This window comes from Magnolia sinica, chromosome 1 (genome assembly GCF_029962835.1).
Source record: "Magnolia sinica isolate HGM2019 chromosome 1, MsV1, whole genome shotgun sequence".
Classification (NCBI taxonomy): Eukaryota; Viridiplantae; Streptophyta; class Magnoliopsida; order Magnoliales; family Magnoliaceae; genus Magnolia; species Magnolia sinica.
Genome location: NC_080573.1, coordinates 110,774,465 through 110,787,140, shown reverse-complemented (window position 1 = coordinate 110,787,140; position 12,676 = coordinate 110,774,465). Strand labels below are relative to the sequence as shown.

At 37.9% G+C, this 12,676-nt stretch overlaps 1 protein-coding gene across 2 annotated transcripts; it reads left to right on the top strand.

Annotated features, from left to right (window-relative positions):
* The first annotated feature begins 2,161 nt into the window (after positions 1-2,161).
* Positions 2,162-12,434, top strand: LOC131253910 (iron-sulfur assembly protein IscA, chloroplastic). 2 transcript variants are annotated; one of them, XM_058255021.1, is made up of 3 exons: positions 2,162-2,379; positions 4,946-5,164; positions 12,134-12,434. In XM_058255021.1, the coding sequence occupies exons 1-3, from the start codon at positions 2,214-2,216 to the stop codon at positions 12,274-12,276; spliced, it is 528 nt and encodes a 175-aa protein (XP_058111004.1). In that variant the 5' UTR covers positions 2,162-2,213; the 3' UTR covers positions 12,277-12,434. The 2 variants fall into 2 exon arrangements, with proteins under 2 accessions (XP_058111004.1, XP_058111011.1); XM_058255028.1 differs by having other exon boundaries at positions 2,164-2,379; positions 4,949-5,164.
* Positions 12,435-12,676: the final 242 nt, after the last annotated feature.

The following is a 12,676-nucleotide window of genomic DNA, read 5'->3' as shown; positions in this document are numbered from 1 at the left end:
AGATCGAGCCAAGTTTGCCTGTGCAACACTTTTCACAAACACATGAATTGCACTTTCAAAATCTTGTTGTATGTAAAACAACAACAATGGATTTACAGGTATTTCATCAAACACCTTGTAAATAACATGAAAATCAAGAAAAAAAAGAAGGTATTTGTTTCATATACATACCTTCCTTGCCACCAGCCACACTTCATTGAGTTATTTCATCAAACACTTGGTGAGCAACAACAATATCAAAGCAATCGAGTCACCGAACTGAATCGATACTAGTTCGATTCGAGTTAGGTTCAATCCGAGTCAAGTCAAGCTCAGGCAAGCTCGAACTCAGTTCGAATTTTTTTTGAGCTTGAAAAATCATCTCGACTCGGCTCGAACTCAATTTCGAACCGAGTCGAATCGAGCTTTTTCGAGTCGAGTCAAGTGAGTTACCAAGCTAGCTCTGCTCATGTACAGCCTACATCATACACTAGTAGAGTTGAGCACGAGATGACTCGACTTGGCAAACTCAACTTGTCTAACTTGTTCATACCTGGCTTGATCCAAATTGAGTGGGTGAGTCGATCCGAGCCGGATAGACTTTTTGTCCAATCTGAACTCAAACCGAGTCAAGTTTGGGTCAACCATTAACTCGACGTGACCTAAAATTGACCCATTTACTTGACTTGACCCGAAATCCAACTTGGTACTTACTCAACTTCATCCGAAACTTGACTAGTATGCGTGTGTAACTCACAAATATATATATATATATATATATATATATATATATATATATATATATATATATATATATATATATATATATATATATATATATAGACTTGACCTGGACTCGGACCGGGTCAGGTATGCTGGACTCGGTCTGGATTAGTCTTAGGCCAGACCCCCGGACTTGGACTGGGTCAGGCATGCTGGACTCAGTACTACATCGGGTCGAGTTTGGGTCAGATCTATTTTAAAACCAAATCGAGTCGGTTCAGCAGCCCTAACGCGGACCGACTGTACTCGATGCCCACTAGATTGATGGTACCAATTGAAATTTACGTTTGTTCCGTCCAAGTGGTTGCGATTTTAACATCCAACGACCTTATTCTCTTAGATTAGAGAGGTTTGCTTGGCACCGGCTCGTGTGTCACCAACGTGCAAGATTCCAACTTTCCATCCAGTGGGCCACGCTGATTGGATCTTTTGGTTTAAAAATCAGCCTGTTTCTATCCTCATGTGGGCCATGATGTACGGTTGGCTAAAAGCTATCAATTTGTTTAGTACGCTGTGGACCACTTGAGGAGCGAAGAGGCTTGAACTTTAGGCCAGATGATCTGAAAAGTGAGGCCCACATGATGGAGAGCTCGGATCTTAGACACTTGTGGACCACAGGATCAAAGACAAATTCCCGCTAAGCTTGCTAGCAGGGCACAAGGGGCGCTTGAGATATCCGAGCCATTCATTTGGTAGCCCCAGTCAATATCACATGAAGGCCGTCGGGCTATCACATGGGCCACACGCACAGAAAGGTTGAAAGTAGGACCAACGGTCATGCAAGTGTATGACACTCGACGAGCAGACCCACCCGGTTTTCTGGTCGGCAACCATTGAACGTATGGATTACCAGACGACGAACGGTTGGGATGTATTCCAATTCCACTCGAGCGAGTAGTATTGGCATTTCCCTTACCGGACAGGTCCGATGGACTCTGAAAGAGTGGCACGACACGAGCACCTCATGATTCCGTTTCTCGAATTCGTTGTCTTTGTCGTGACTAACGTTCTTCCGTGGCTCGCCGCCCACTGGGGCCCACATGCTGAGTGGAGCAATGATCGGATCCGTCTATCTTATAAAATCATGCTATATGAATGATTTTAAGAAAGTTATACTTATCAGATGATTGCAACCATCAGTATCGGCAGACGATTTAGGTCAATGAAAAGAATATTTTCATGGTATCACTCAACTCTGAAAATCAAAGTTTAAGATTATTAATGGATTTTGATTATAAAAAATAGTTTATTTATGATAGCAATGAGAATTTGAACGGTTCAAATCAACGGACCTTTTTAAAATGTAGGCCCCAGTGGGGGGCGACACAAGCTGGAGCCTAAGTCGCGATGGAGTTTCTTTTCGATTTTCGCCTGTTTCTCTCTTTTTCACGTTTTCCTTGGAAAAGATCTCCGTTTGGAATTTCGCCAGACTCTCTCTCTCTCTCTCTACAATGGCTCTCTCAGCAAGCCTTTCTTCTTCTGCTTCCTTTCTCTCCTGCCGTCCTATCAGAAATTCCAATCGCTTATCCAACGCTTCATCATCTCTCTCTTTGCGATCTCCTCCCGTCAACCTCAATCGCAGGAAACTCATCTCCATCCGATCCAGCTCTGCTTCTGGTAAGTCTTCGAATTCATTTATAATTTTTTTTAAAAAAATTCCTTTTCAAAATTCTCGTTTCAGATGCCTCTGCTTAGATACCGATGATTTTTCAGCCTTTTATCAAATTCCTACTACACCCATGATGATGATGGTGTTCATGATAATGATGATGATGATGGGTGATGGACAATTCCCAAAGATATATCCTCCATAAGACGATTGTAACCTTTCGATTCGTGGCCTAGAAATAGATGGTTAAGAAGAGAAATTAAGGCAAATGGTCCACATTCAACTGAAAAAAAAAGGAGACAAAATGAAAAAAAAAGAAAGTTCCAGGGATTGGGGGCTAAGAAGTTCCAATACTGGAGTTTTTTGAGGCGTGCTCTCAATTTTCAGAATTGTTTGAATTATCAAAGCATGGGCCCTACTTGTCAGAATCGTTTGAACTACCGAAGCATGGGCCTTTTTGACAAATCTCATTCTCGACAATTTCTCGGCCTGGAAATTTCTTGTGAGATTTTCAAATTTTGACGGTTTGATCGGGATATTATTGGGAAAATCTCACTGAAAATGAAAATATTTAAAATATTAATTCCATATTAATAAATTATACATACATAAACACACGCACACATATATCAAATACCTTAAGGGTTTTGTTATTTTTCGTGAGAATATTACAATAAAAATGCGATATTTTAAAATCTGCCAAGCTTTTGAAAATCTCAATATAATATCACAATATTAGCATGGGCCCTACTTTTCAGAATTGAAAATCCATTTATTCTATGCAAAGTTTTGTGGGCGCATATCCTGTGATTCAGATACACCCCTCTTTTTATTTTCCTATTTTAGAATGTGTTTATGTCTTTCCATTTATATTATCTTCATTTTCAGCAAGTAATAGACTAAGGGATTTGTTGGGTTGTCTGGGGTTATTTGGTATAAGGAATGAACAGTTGAATTAGGAAGTATGATTTCCCTCGAAGAAATCAAATGAAACCATTAGATACATGTGGAGTGCGTATCAAATTCCTTCCCCTTCTGTATATTTAAGTGGGAGCATGATCAATGTGTGCTGCAGGTGATATAGACACCCGACTTTTTTATATGAACTTTTTAGTGTGCATGCATGTGTGTGTGCTACAGGCGATATAGACACAATATTTGTGTTTATGGTTTTTTTTTTTTTTAAATGTGTCTATGCATGGGCACACAATGTGCACATGTGTAGGGATGTGTGTGGGTTCATGCATGTTCGCACGTGTGCGTATGTGTGTGTGTGTCCACCTCTGTGCAAAGCCTCAGGTCACATATATCCTATGATTCCTCTCCTTTCTTTCTATTTAAATGTGTGCATGGTCAGTATATGAAAGAGGTAATTTAAACTGCCAGATTTGTGTGTGCACGTGCACGCCCTAGCCCACTGTGCATGTTTGCGGGCAGGTGGGCGTGTGGGTGTGTGTGAGCGTGTGCTGACACTTACACGCACCATCCTACACTGGAGTATCGCAGTATCAAGTCTTTTTGCTGCTTGCAAGGTTAGTTCTGATGTATCCTATTGCAATATGTTGGGATTTATTATGGAAAACCTCAATGAAGAAATGGAAAATGTTTGGCCCACAGGAATTAAAAGGCATCTTTTACTTAAAGACGGTGTTACTCCATAAGGTAATGCTAGTACAGTAAGAAAATGGCTTTATTAAATAGCAGCTGTTACACCATCATATAACGATTGCCATTTTCATTAATATTTTGAAAATAATTGCTGTTTTTCATTGCATAACACAATGGAGAGTGACCTGTTTCTGTAAAGTGACTGTCATGATGAGTGTTTATGATATTTTAAAAAACCTTGGCATGTAGCTTACTTGCATGGACAATATGATTTGGCCAATGTCCATGTGCGTACTTTTTGCCTATGGAATTCATGACTGTGCACAAGTCATTGTGTCATCTTTAAGTTTATTTGAACTGCCACTTCAGCAGAAACCATTCAGGTCAAGGTTAAAGCATTGTCTGAAACTGGTACCTGGTTTCATCCATGAATGGTACAACAACTGTATCAGCTAAAAAATATGGGGCAATACGGCTCTGTCTCAGTGGCGACTGATGGTACACTAAAACTGATTGTCAATCAACGATATCCATAATCTTTTGGTATTGGTTGTATGGTGCTAGAAATCTGTATCTCGATATGCTTCTTGTAAAGGATCACACTGAAAAAGTATGGATTGAGCTCAAATGCTGTACTTAACAATATCTTTCTAACTTGTAGTTTCAATACTTCAAATTATCTTTCTAGTTTCTAAAGTACTTTTTAAAGTTATGGCAAGAATGAGGAGTCCATTGTCATACACTAGTGCTTATTGCTGAAAGTCCGAACCTCTCTCTCTATGATTTGTTCTCCCATTTTTATTTTTATTTTTTTAATAACAAAAAAGAGACCTGTAATCTTCAAAAAAAAAAAAATAATAATAATAATAAAAAAAATAATAAAATAAAGACCTTTAAATTTATGCAAATCAATATTCCATATTGGGATGTTATATTCATTTGGCAATAACTTTGTCAATGTTTTAGCAGCAACTACCACTGGGAGCATTGCACCAGCCATTTCATTGACTGAGGATGCATTGAAGCATTTGAATAAGATGAGGTCAGAGCGAAATGAAGACTTATGTTTAAGAATTGGAGTTAAGCAAGGCGGCTGCTCTGGAATGTCATACACAATGGAGTTTGAGAATCGAGCCAACGCAAGACCAGATGACTCGATCATTGAATACAATGGTTTCGTGATTGGTAAGTCTTCTTTTTTGCTTCCTCATTTCTTTTGATCTTAAGCAATGAGAACACTGCTATATACGAGTTACTTTTCTTTCATGAGGCTGAAACCAGAAACATTAGAATGCCAAACTCTTGTCAGGAGAATATATCATTTCTTGGTGGGAACTTGAAACTAGATTTGATATTAATGTTAAGAAACTTGTCTAAGGGATTATCGTGGTTCAATTAGGGTAGTTCTTTTCCAGTCCTAGCAATTCTAAATAAGCAGAATCGGAAGCTATCAAGATGTCTTAATCTCGTAAATGAGCACTTGGAGATCTCTGGAGTCATTATTGAGGGAGAATCCAATTGTGCCATTGCTTGGCTTTTTGGTCAAGACTGGTTCCTCATAAGAGAATTTATTGTCAACAAAATTAAAAGGCTGATACAATTGCTCACCTTTTGTTTTAACCCTTTTTTTGTTGGAAGAAAGGTTGGAGCACACCACTTGTACCTTTGTTGATAAAAACAAATACACACCTTTCGGACGGGGCACCACACACACACACACACACACACACACACAAAAGCGCCCCATCTATCATATACCCTAACTGTGACAACTCAACAAAAAAAACAACAAACATCCGCCTCCTTTTTTTTTTGCTTTTTTATTTTGACGTCTTAAAATTTTATTCTCTTTCTTTTTTCCTGGAATAGCTGAGGCCACTCTGATGAGTCCATCCATCAGGCCTTCACTGACCCTCAATCATACCACCCAATCACCCATTGTCTCAAGTCTCAACTACTGCATCTACTATGGAAGCCCATGGTATGCTGCATGGCTAACAACAAATCTGAAACGAATCAGCAGCCACAAGATCACCAAACCTCCATAGTGAGGAACCACCATCTACTTGTCACCAGCCGAGGCAACTGGCCTGACAAAACCACAACACAGGAATTAAAAATTCTATAGGTTAATCACAATACTGATCTCTACCTCTTGACACTATATTGTTTTGTTGTTTTGAAATGCGCCAGAAAATCACACAAGTTCAAAACTTCCAAATTCCCGATTCTTATGTGATTGTGTTGGGTTAATTCTATTGATACGGGCAGGTATCATTAGAGGTAATAATTTTGCATATGGAAGATTGATCAATCATAACTTTAGTTTTGCTTCTCTTAGGAATTTACGAAGCACATACGTGTCTCTCTCTCTCTCTCTCTCTCTCTCTCTCTAGGTAACTTTCTGCTTTTCCTCTTTTTTGATGGCTTTAGTAAGTCGGTGGTTATCTCTATAAAAAAAAGTCAAATGCTGGGTGACTGATTGTTCGTAAACTTCATGGATGCAACCTGTGTTTTAGATTGTTATAATTGCACATGGGAATCAATTGTACTCTGTTAAAAAGAAAAGCATGCTCATTTACACTTAAATCATGCAAACAAAACATGGCATATTCTCATGAATTAATGCATTATAATGTAGGGACTTATATGTATGCCTTCTCTTTAATATTTGTGGATCTTGTCATCTTGAGAATTTTTTTCAATGACTATAGGTGTCCGTATGTTTTTTTTTTTTAAAAAAAAACTGAGTGAGAGGGTTCATTTTATTCCAAATAAAGCAACATTTTCTGTAATGTAAACGATTTTGCATCTAATATTTCTTTAGGAATATTAGACTCATAGTAGGACAGCTATTTTGTCCTTTCCACTCTATTCTAGTTTGGAGTTGCATAAAGAAAACATGTGCATGTCAGCAAGTTACCCTTCCCCACCCCCTTATCAAGGGTAAGCTGGGTTTGAGCCAAACCTCATAGGCATGACATAGAATGGCATCCATCCCAACAACAGAGTAAACGCTCTGGACATGTCACTATTGATAATGACTTCTTTTTTAGTTTCCCTTTCTCTGATGAATGATGTCACTATTGATAATGTTTGTCAACTTAAAATTCCCATGAAATCATAGACAAAGGCACTTCATATTGCAATGCACATTACCACCTTTTACTTCAATGCACAGTGGTATCTCTCATCCACAATAGCGTACCTTCTGAACCTTATCATTTTCATGTCGGGAGAGACCATGTTCCCATTTTAGGACCCACTTGGTACATGGCCTGGATCTCATGCATATGTCATGTTGGCACATGTGCCACAACTCACCTCTTTAATATGTGTTCTTGGGTCATGCTTTTCAATTCTCAGTCATGAACATGATTTCCAGGAGCTGTCATCCAAAAACAAAAGGTCAAAATCCATTACAGCCTGCATCGTAATGGTAACAGTGGTGGCCATTATGGCCACCGTTACCATTACGGAATACTTTGGCACATGCAGCTAACATACTGGCTGCTGATTAGTTTCCATTTAGTTGGTTAGAGCTGTAAAGTTTTTGGTGTTTTGCCTTCCTTTGTAATAAAAGCTGCTATCATCACTTCAAAAAAATAAAATAAAATAATCTAAAGTCTAAACTAAGATGGTAAAAGCCTAATAATAAGAAAAACAAATATAGGAAATAATCCTCCAAATATTCATTTATATCTTTAAATTAGCCCCTATATCTTCAATCACATTTTTAAATCATCCCTCATATTTTCCAGATCTTCAAGCACATCTAATTTATATTGGTACCTCATGATGGTGGATAGCATCACACTATCTGATGTGATTAGCATCAGATTAGACACATTACACCCAATGATATGGAGCAACCACTTACCAAATGCTTTGAGAACACTCCAAAACAAGAGAAAAATGCATGTTCTTCATTGTTTTGGAAAAAAAAATAAAAAAGAAGAAGTCTTTTACATGAATGTACAAGTCTCCCAGAACAAAGTCAAACTCTAATTTGGCTTTTAACTTTGTAAGCACTTGTAACTGAAGTACCAAGTTTCCTGCAATCTAGGACACTGTCTAAGCTTGGAAACTTTAAAAATCTAAAAGCATATGGAATTTTCAAAGCCTCCAAACCAAATCCAACTTTGGACACTCTACTATTTAATGTGCTTAGCGCAACTGGGTTTTGGTGGACCATGCCACTTGTGTGGAGCCCACTAGAAGTGAAGCAATCACTCGCGCTCTTAAATCTAATTGCTGACATGGAGAAACATTTGCATAGGTTTTTCCCTTGATATGCATCCCTTCTGACCTAGATGTGATGTTTATGAACTTAAATCTAATTGCTGACATCCGCATGCCCTGGTCAAAGATGTGATTAGGTGTCATGAATCTAGCCTATCTATTGCATTAGTGTATGTTTCGGGGTTTAAGGTAGTTAGTGATTTTTTTCATTTTATTTGTATTAAGGGAATTTATTTGACTTGATCGTTAATTCATTATTTTCTTTTATATTAAGTGGTTTTCCCTGATGGTGAACTTTGTAAGAATGGAATGCCAAAACGCAAATTACAGAAGAAGGGGCAGAGAAGAAATGATGGAAGGTGATCCTTTCATCAATCTGCCTTAGCAAATTGTAAGGGAATCAGCTACATCACATGGCTCTCTCAATACATTAGAAAATGAAACATTCAACCCCTTGCATATACTAAAATCTTGCAAAAAACAATGAAAACTTCTAAGAATTGGGGTTTGCAAAGGCATCCAATTTATGACATATGTTGGGTCACCTTCAAATATTACTGCACCTGCAGAAGATGCACAAAGAGATGAAGACATGTATACATTTCTTTTGCTTCTAATGAATCTATATTGCTCTACGGGCCAGAGAAGAATAAAGCATTCCACCTTTTTTCTCCCTAATGATTCCCCATCAATGTTAAGTTTCCAAAAGTTTCAGAGGTGGTAGATTCCAACTCATTGTTTTCTTTGGCTTTTTAGAGTCTTGTGCATCAACCGCTTTCTAATCCCTCAAGACATCCCAGAGAGATACACCATGGAATTCATCCTTTACAAGAGCTTAATTAATTATGAAATTCATAGTAGCCTCTTATATTTTCCATTGACCCCAACTATTTTGAGGATTCCCCTATTCCTTTCATTCCACAACTCCATAATTGCTCTTGCCTGGGTGGTAGACTCTCAAGAGTTTCAACTCTTGGTCAAGGGTTCGAGTACCCATAGGTGGTGAAATTCCACCAGCGTGAGTGTGTGCGTGTGTTTAAAATAAAATAAAATAAAATAAAAAACCCTCCATAATTGCAAAATGGGCCATTTGCCCCAAAAATTTCCTCCACAGGAAAAGGTCCACCAATCAACAGCAACCCTTTTTAGTTTGTTTTATTTGGAGTCCATTAGATAACAAAGAGATTAAATAAGTGGGTCCATGTAACATTGCTATCTTGCAATGCATGAAAAAAGGTTAACTGTCTCTTCCACTTCCCAAACAGAAAACAAATGCTTGGGAATGACTGTTCATGGTTATGGAGTTGATCAAGATTTAAACCCTTTTCAGTGATAGCCATTCAACAAAATACTTCTAAGAATCCGAGGGATATTTGGAAGAAATCAAAAGCACGGTGTGCGTGTGGGTGGGTGGGCGGGCCTTGATTGCACTGGTAGAGAGAGGTAATGGTGGCTTGTCTTATAGCTATCCTGTAAAATTTCTCTTTTAGTTTGAGTGATAAGAACTCCATAGGCACATCGCCATTTCTTCCACCCAACTTGAATTTTTTGGGCAACCTCATTTTCACCCCTATTGTTACTAAAATTGCACTCCAAATACTCTATTTAAGTCTGATTAATTTTAAATCCTTTAGATTCTAAAGCACCTTCCATAAATCTAGCTTTGTGTTTACGCATCCCTCATCTTGTCAATCAAAACTATGTCATTTGCAAACAATATACACCATGGGATCTCTTCTTGCAAATGCCTTGTTAGCTCGTCCATAACCAATGCAAAAAGGTATGGGCTCAATGTTGACCCCTAATGCAAGCCTACAGTAAATGGGAAAATCATTTGTCTCTGCACTAGTGGTCCTCATATTTGTTTCGGTTTCCCCATACACATCCTTAATTATTTCAATATGTCCTCTTGAAATTCCTTTATTTCCAAACACCCATTAGATTAACTCTCTAGAGACCCATCATATGCTTTCTCTAAGTCAATAAAGACCATGTGGAGATCCTCCCCTCCCCATGTTTCTCCCTATATGTCCGTATGAACCACCCCCCCCCCCCAAAATAAATAAATAAATAAATAAAACAATTTCCTAACGGGGTTAATAGAGTTTGATTCATATTTTGGGAGTTCTCTCTCTCTCTCTCTCTCTTTTCTTTCTATTTTTGCACGTATTTTTGGCTTTTCTTACATAGTGTTATTAAGCTATTAAGTGGGATACTGTTCAAAAAAGAAAAAAAGCTATGAAGTTGGATTTTTGCAACAAATTTCTCTCTGCTTGTTTCCTAATTTAGCTGGGAAACATCAGTGACAAGTTTGTTACTGTCAGTTTCCTAGAATATTAGGTGACTAAGGGATAAGTTACTAGTCATTGAGGTAGTTATTGTAGGAACTTTAGGGGTTTGAGCTTTCCACACGTGCGCACACACACACACACACACCAAAGTTTGCAGAGGCTGCATGGCCAGATTACTGAAAGGAACAATTATTACTTTTATTATTATTATTATTATTATTATTTTAATTGTTGAACTGCTCCTATGTCCTGTGACTGGAAAGGTTAAGAGTGATAAGATTCTACCAGTGTGGTATGATTCTACACAGAGTCCTTGACTTGGAGTGATTTCAAGCCATATACACCCTCATTCACAATCATAAATCCAGTGTTCGAAGTATCGGTATTGCTACAAGTTTCGCTGGCTGGGGATACGAAAACAATATCAATATTTCCGATAATATCTCTGATAACCGGAAATGCGAGAAAACATGAGAAAAACAATAGAATTTTCGGTGAAAGTTCAGGAGATGCTAAATACATATATTTGCATATTTATGAATTAAAAACTTGCAAAAAGAATGCATACACAATAAGTTTCCATTTAATGGGGGTTTAAAAGCATGTGTTGTCGTAAGAAACAGTCTAACCATCCCATCTAACTATCCAATCGTCCGTCTAACCTTCCATCCAAACATCCATCGATATTGTAGAATATTGACAATTCACGATATTTTGCCAAGAAATCATCAATAGCTGGAAAGGAAACAAAAGATTGTGGTCTTGATATCACGCATGTTGCGATAAAGATAATATTGAAATATTATTAATATTAGCAATGACAAATTGAAAACTGCATACAACAATGTGCTCATAAAAAGATTTGAAATAGTTTTTTTTTTTTTTTTTTTTTTTTTTTAATTTTTTTTTTTAATAAACAAACTTTCTATGATATCTCTACATTGGCGATATTATTGAAATATCGCCGATACACTTGTGATACAAGCGTCACTTAGAATTTACATGGTCGAAAATATTTGCGATATCGATACATTGGCAATGCAAGCGACGCCTGGAATTTACACGATCGAAAATATCGGCGATATCAATACATTGGCGATACTTAGCAATACATTGTTGATGCTTGGAATTTTTAGGTATTGCTACCAGTGTTATCGATATCGCCAAACTGGTGATAACGATAATATTGGAGATATTTTGCTAATATTAGAGATAATTCAAACAATGCATATGCCTATCATTTATTGTCAGTTTTACTGGTTGGAGGTTCTTACTTTTTCCTGCACACGGTAATGGTTGCTAAAATTTACCATTTGGTATCAGTATCACAGCCACGTGTCCTACATGATATTTATTTGTTTAGCAATGGTACGTGGAGACGCCATGAAATGACACCTCTGAATGGCTGGGCACAATGGGGCCCACCTACAAGCACCCAAAGCAGTTAATATCATGCCAGCTTCCCATTGTAGTTAGCCAATCAGGGGTCGTCGTAATGGAGTCTCTGTATATGATTCACCTCCTCTGCTCTTATAGGGAAAATTTGGCTAAGTTCACTAGTTTTGTCATTTCTTGAATGTGTGGGCTGTTCAAGATGTGTTTTCTCTTCTTTCGTTTGCAGTTAGTGATCCAAAGAGCCTCCTCTTCCTATACGGGATGCAGTTGGATTTCAGCGATGCGCTCATTGGTGGGGGCTTCTCTTTCAAGAATCCAAACGCAACACAAACCTGCGGTTGTGGTAAATCCTTCGCTGCCGAAATGTAGAATTATATACATGAAGAAAATACAATGAGCATAGAACATAGTTCTTGTTATTGGTTGACACCCATCTGTAAATTTGATTACCATTAACAGGTATTCTGTTAGTCCACCATTACTGGTGGACATGGCATACATAAATCTGCATATGGAAAGTTCCGGTATTATCTTTTTGTCGCCAGACCTAAAATATCATTATCAATTGCTAGAACAGGTATGCTACAGAAACTTTTAATCAAGCCATGGGCTCAACCCTGATGCAATATAGGATCAAGTGATAGTGGAACTGAGTCTGAGGGCCTCAGCGACATTAGGCTCCAAATAGGTTACTAATTGAGTCTTCTTTCATCTATTCTAGAAAATGTTATGTCGTCCACATCTTTGTGCAGTTTACACTGGTTTCATT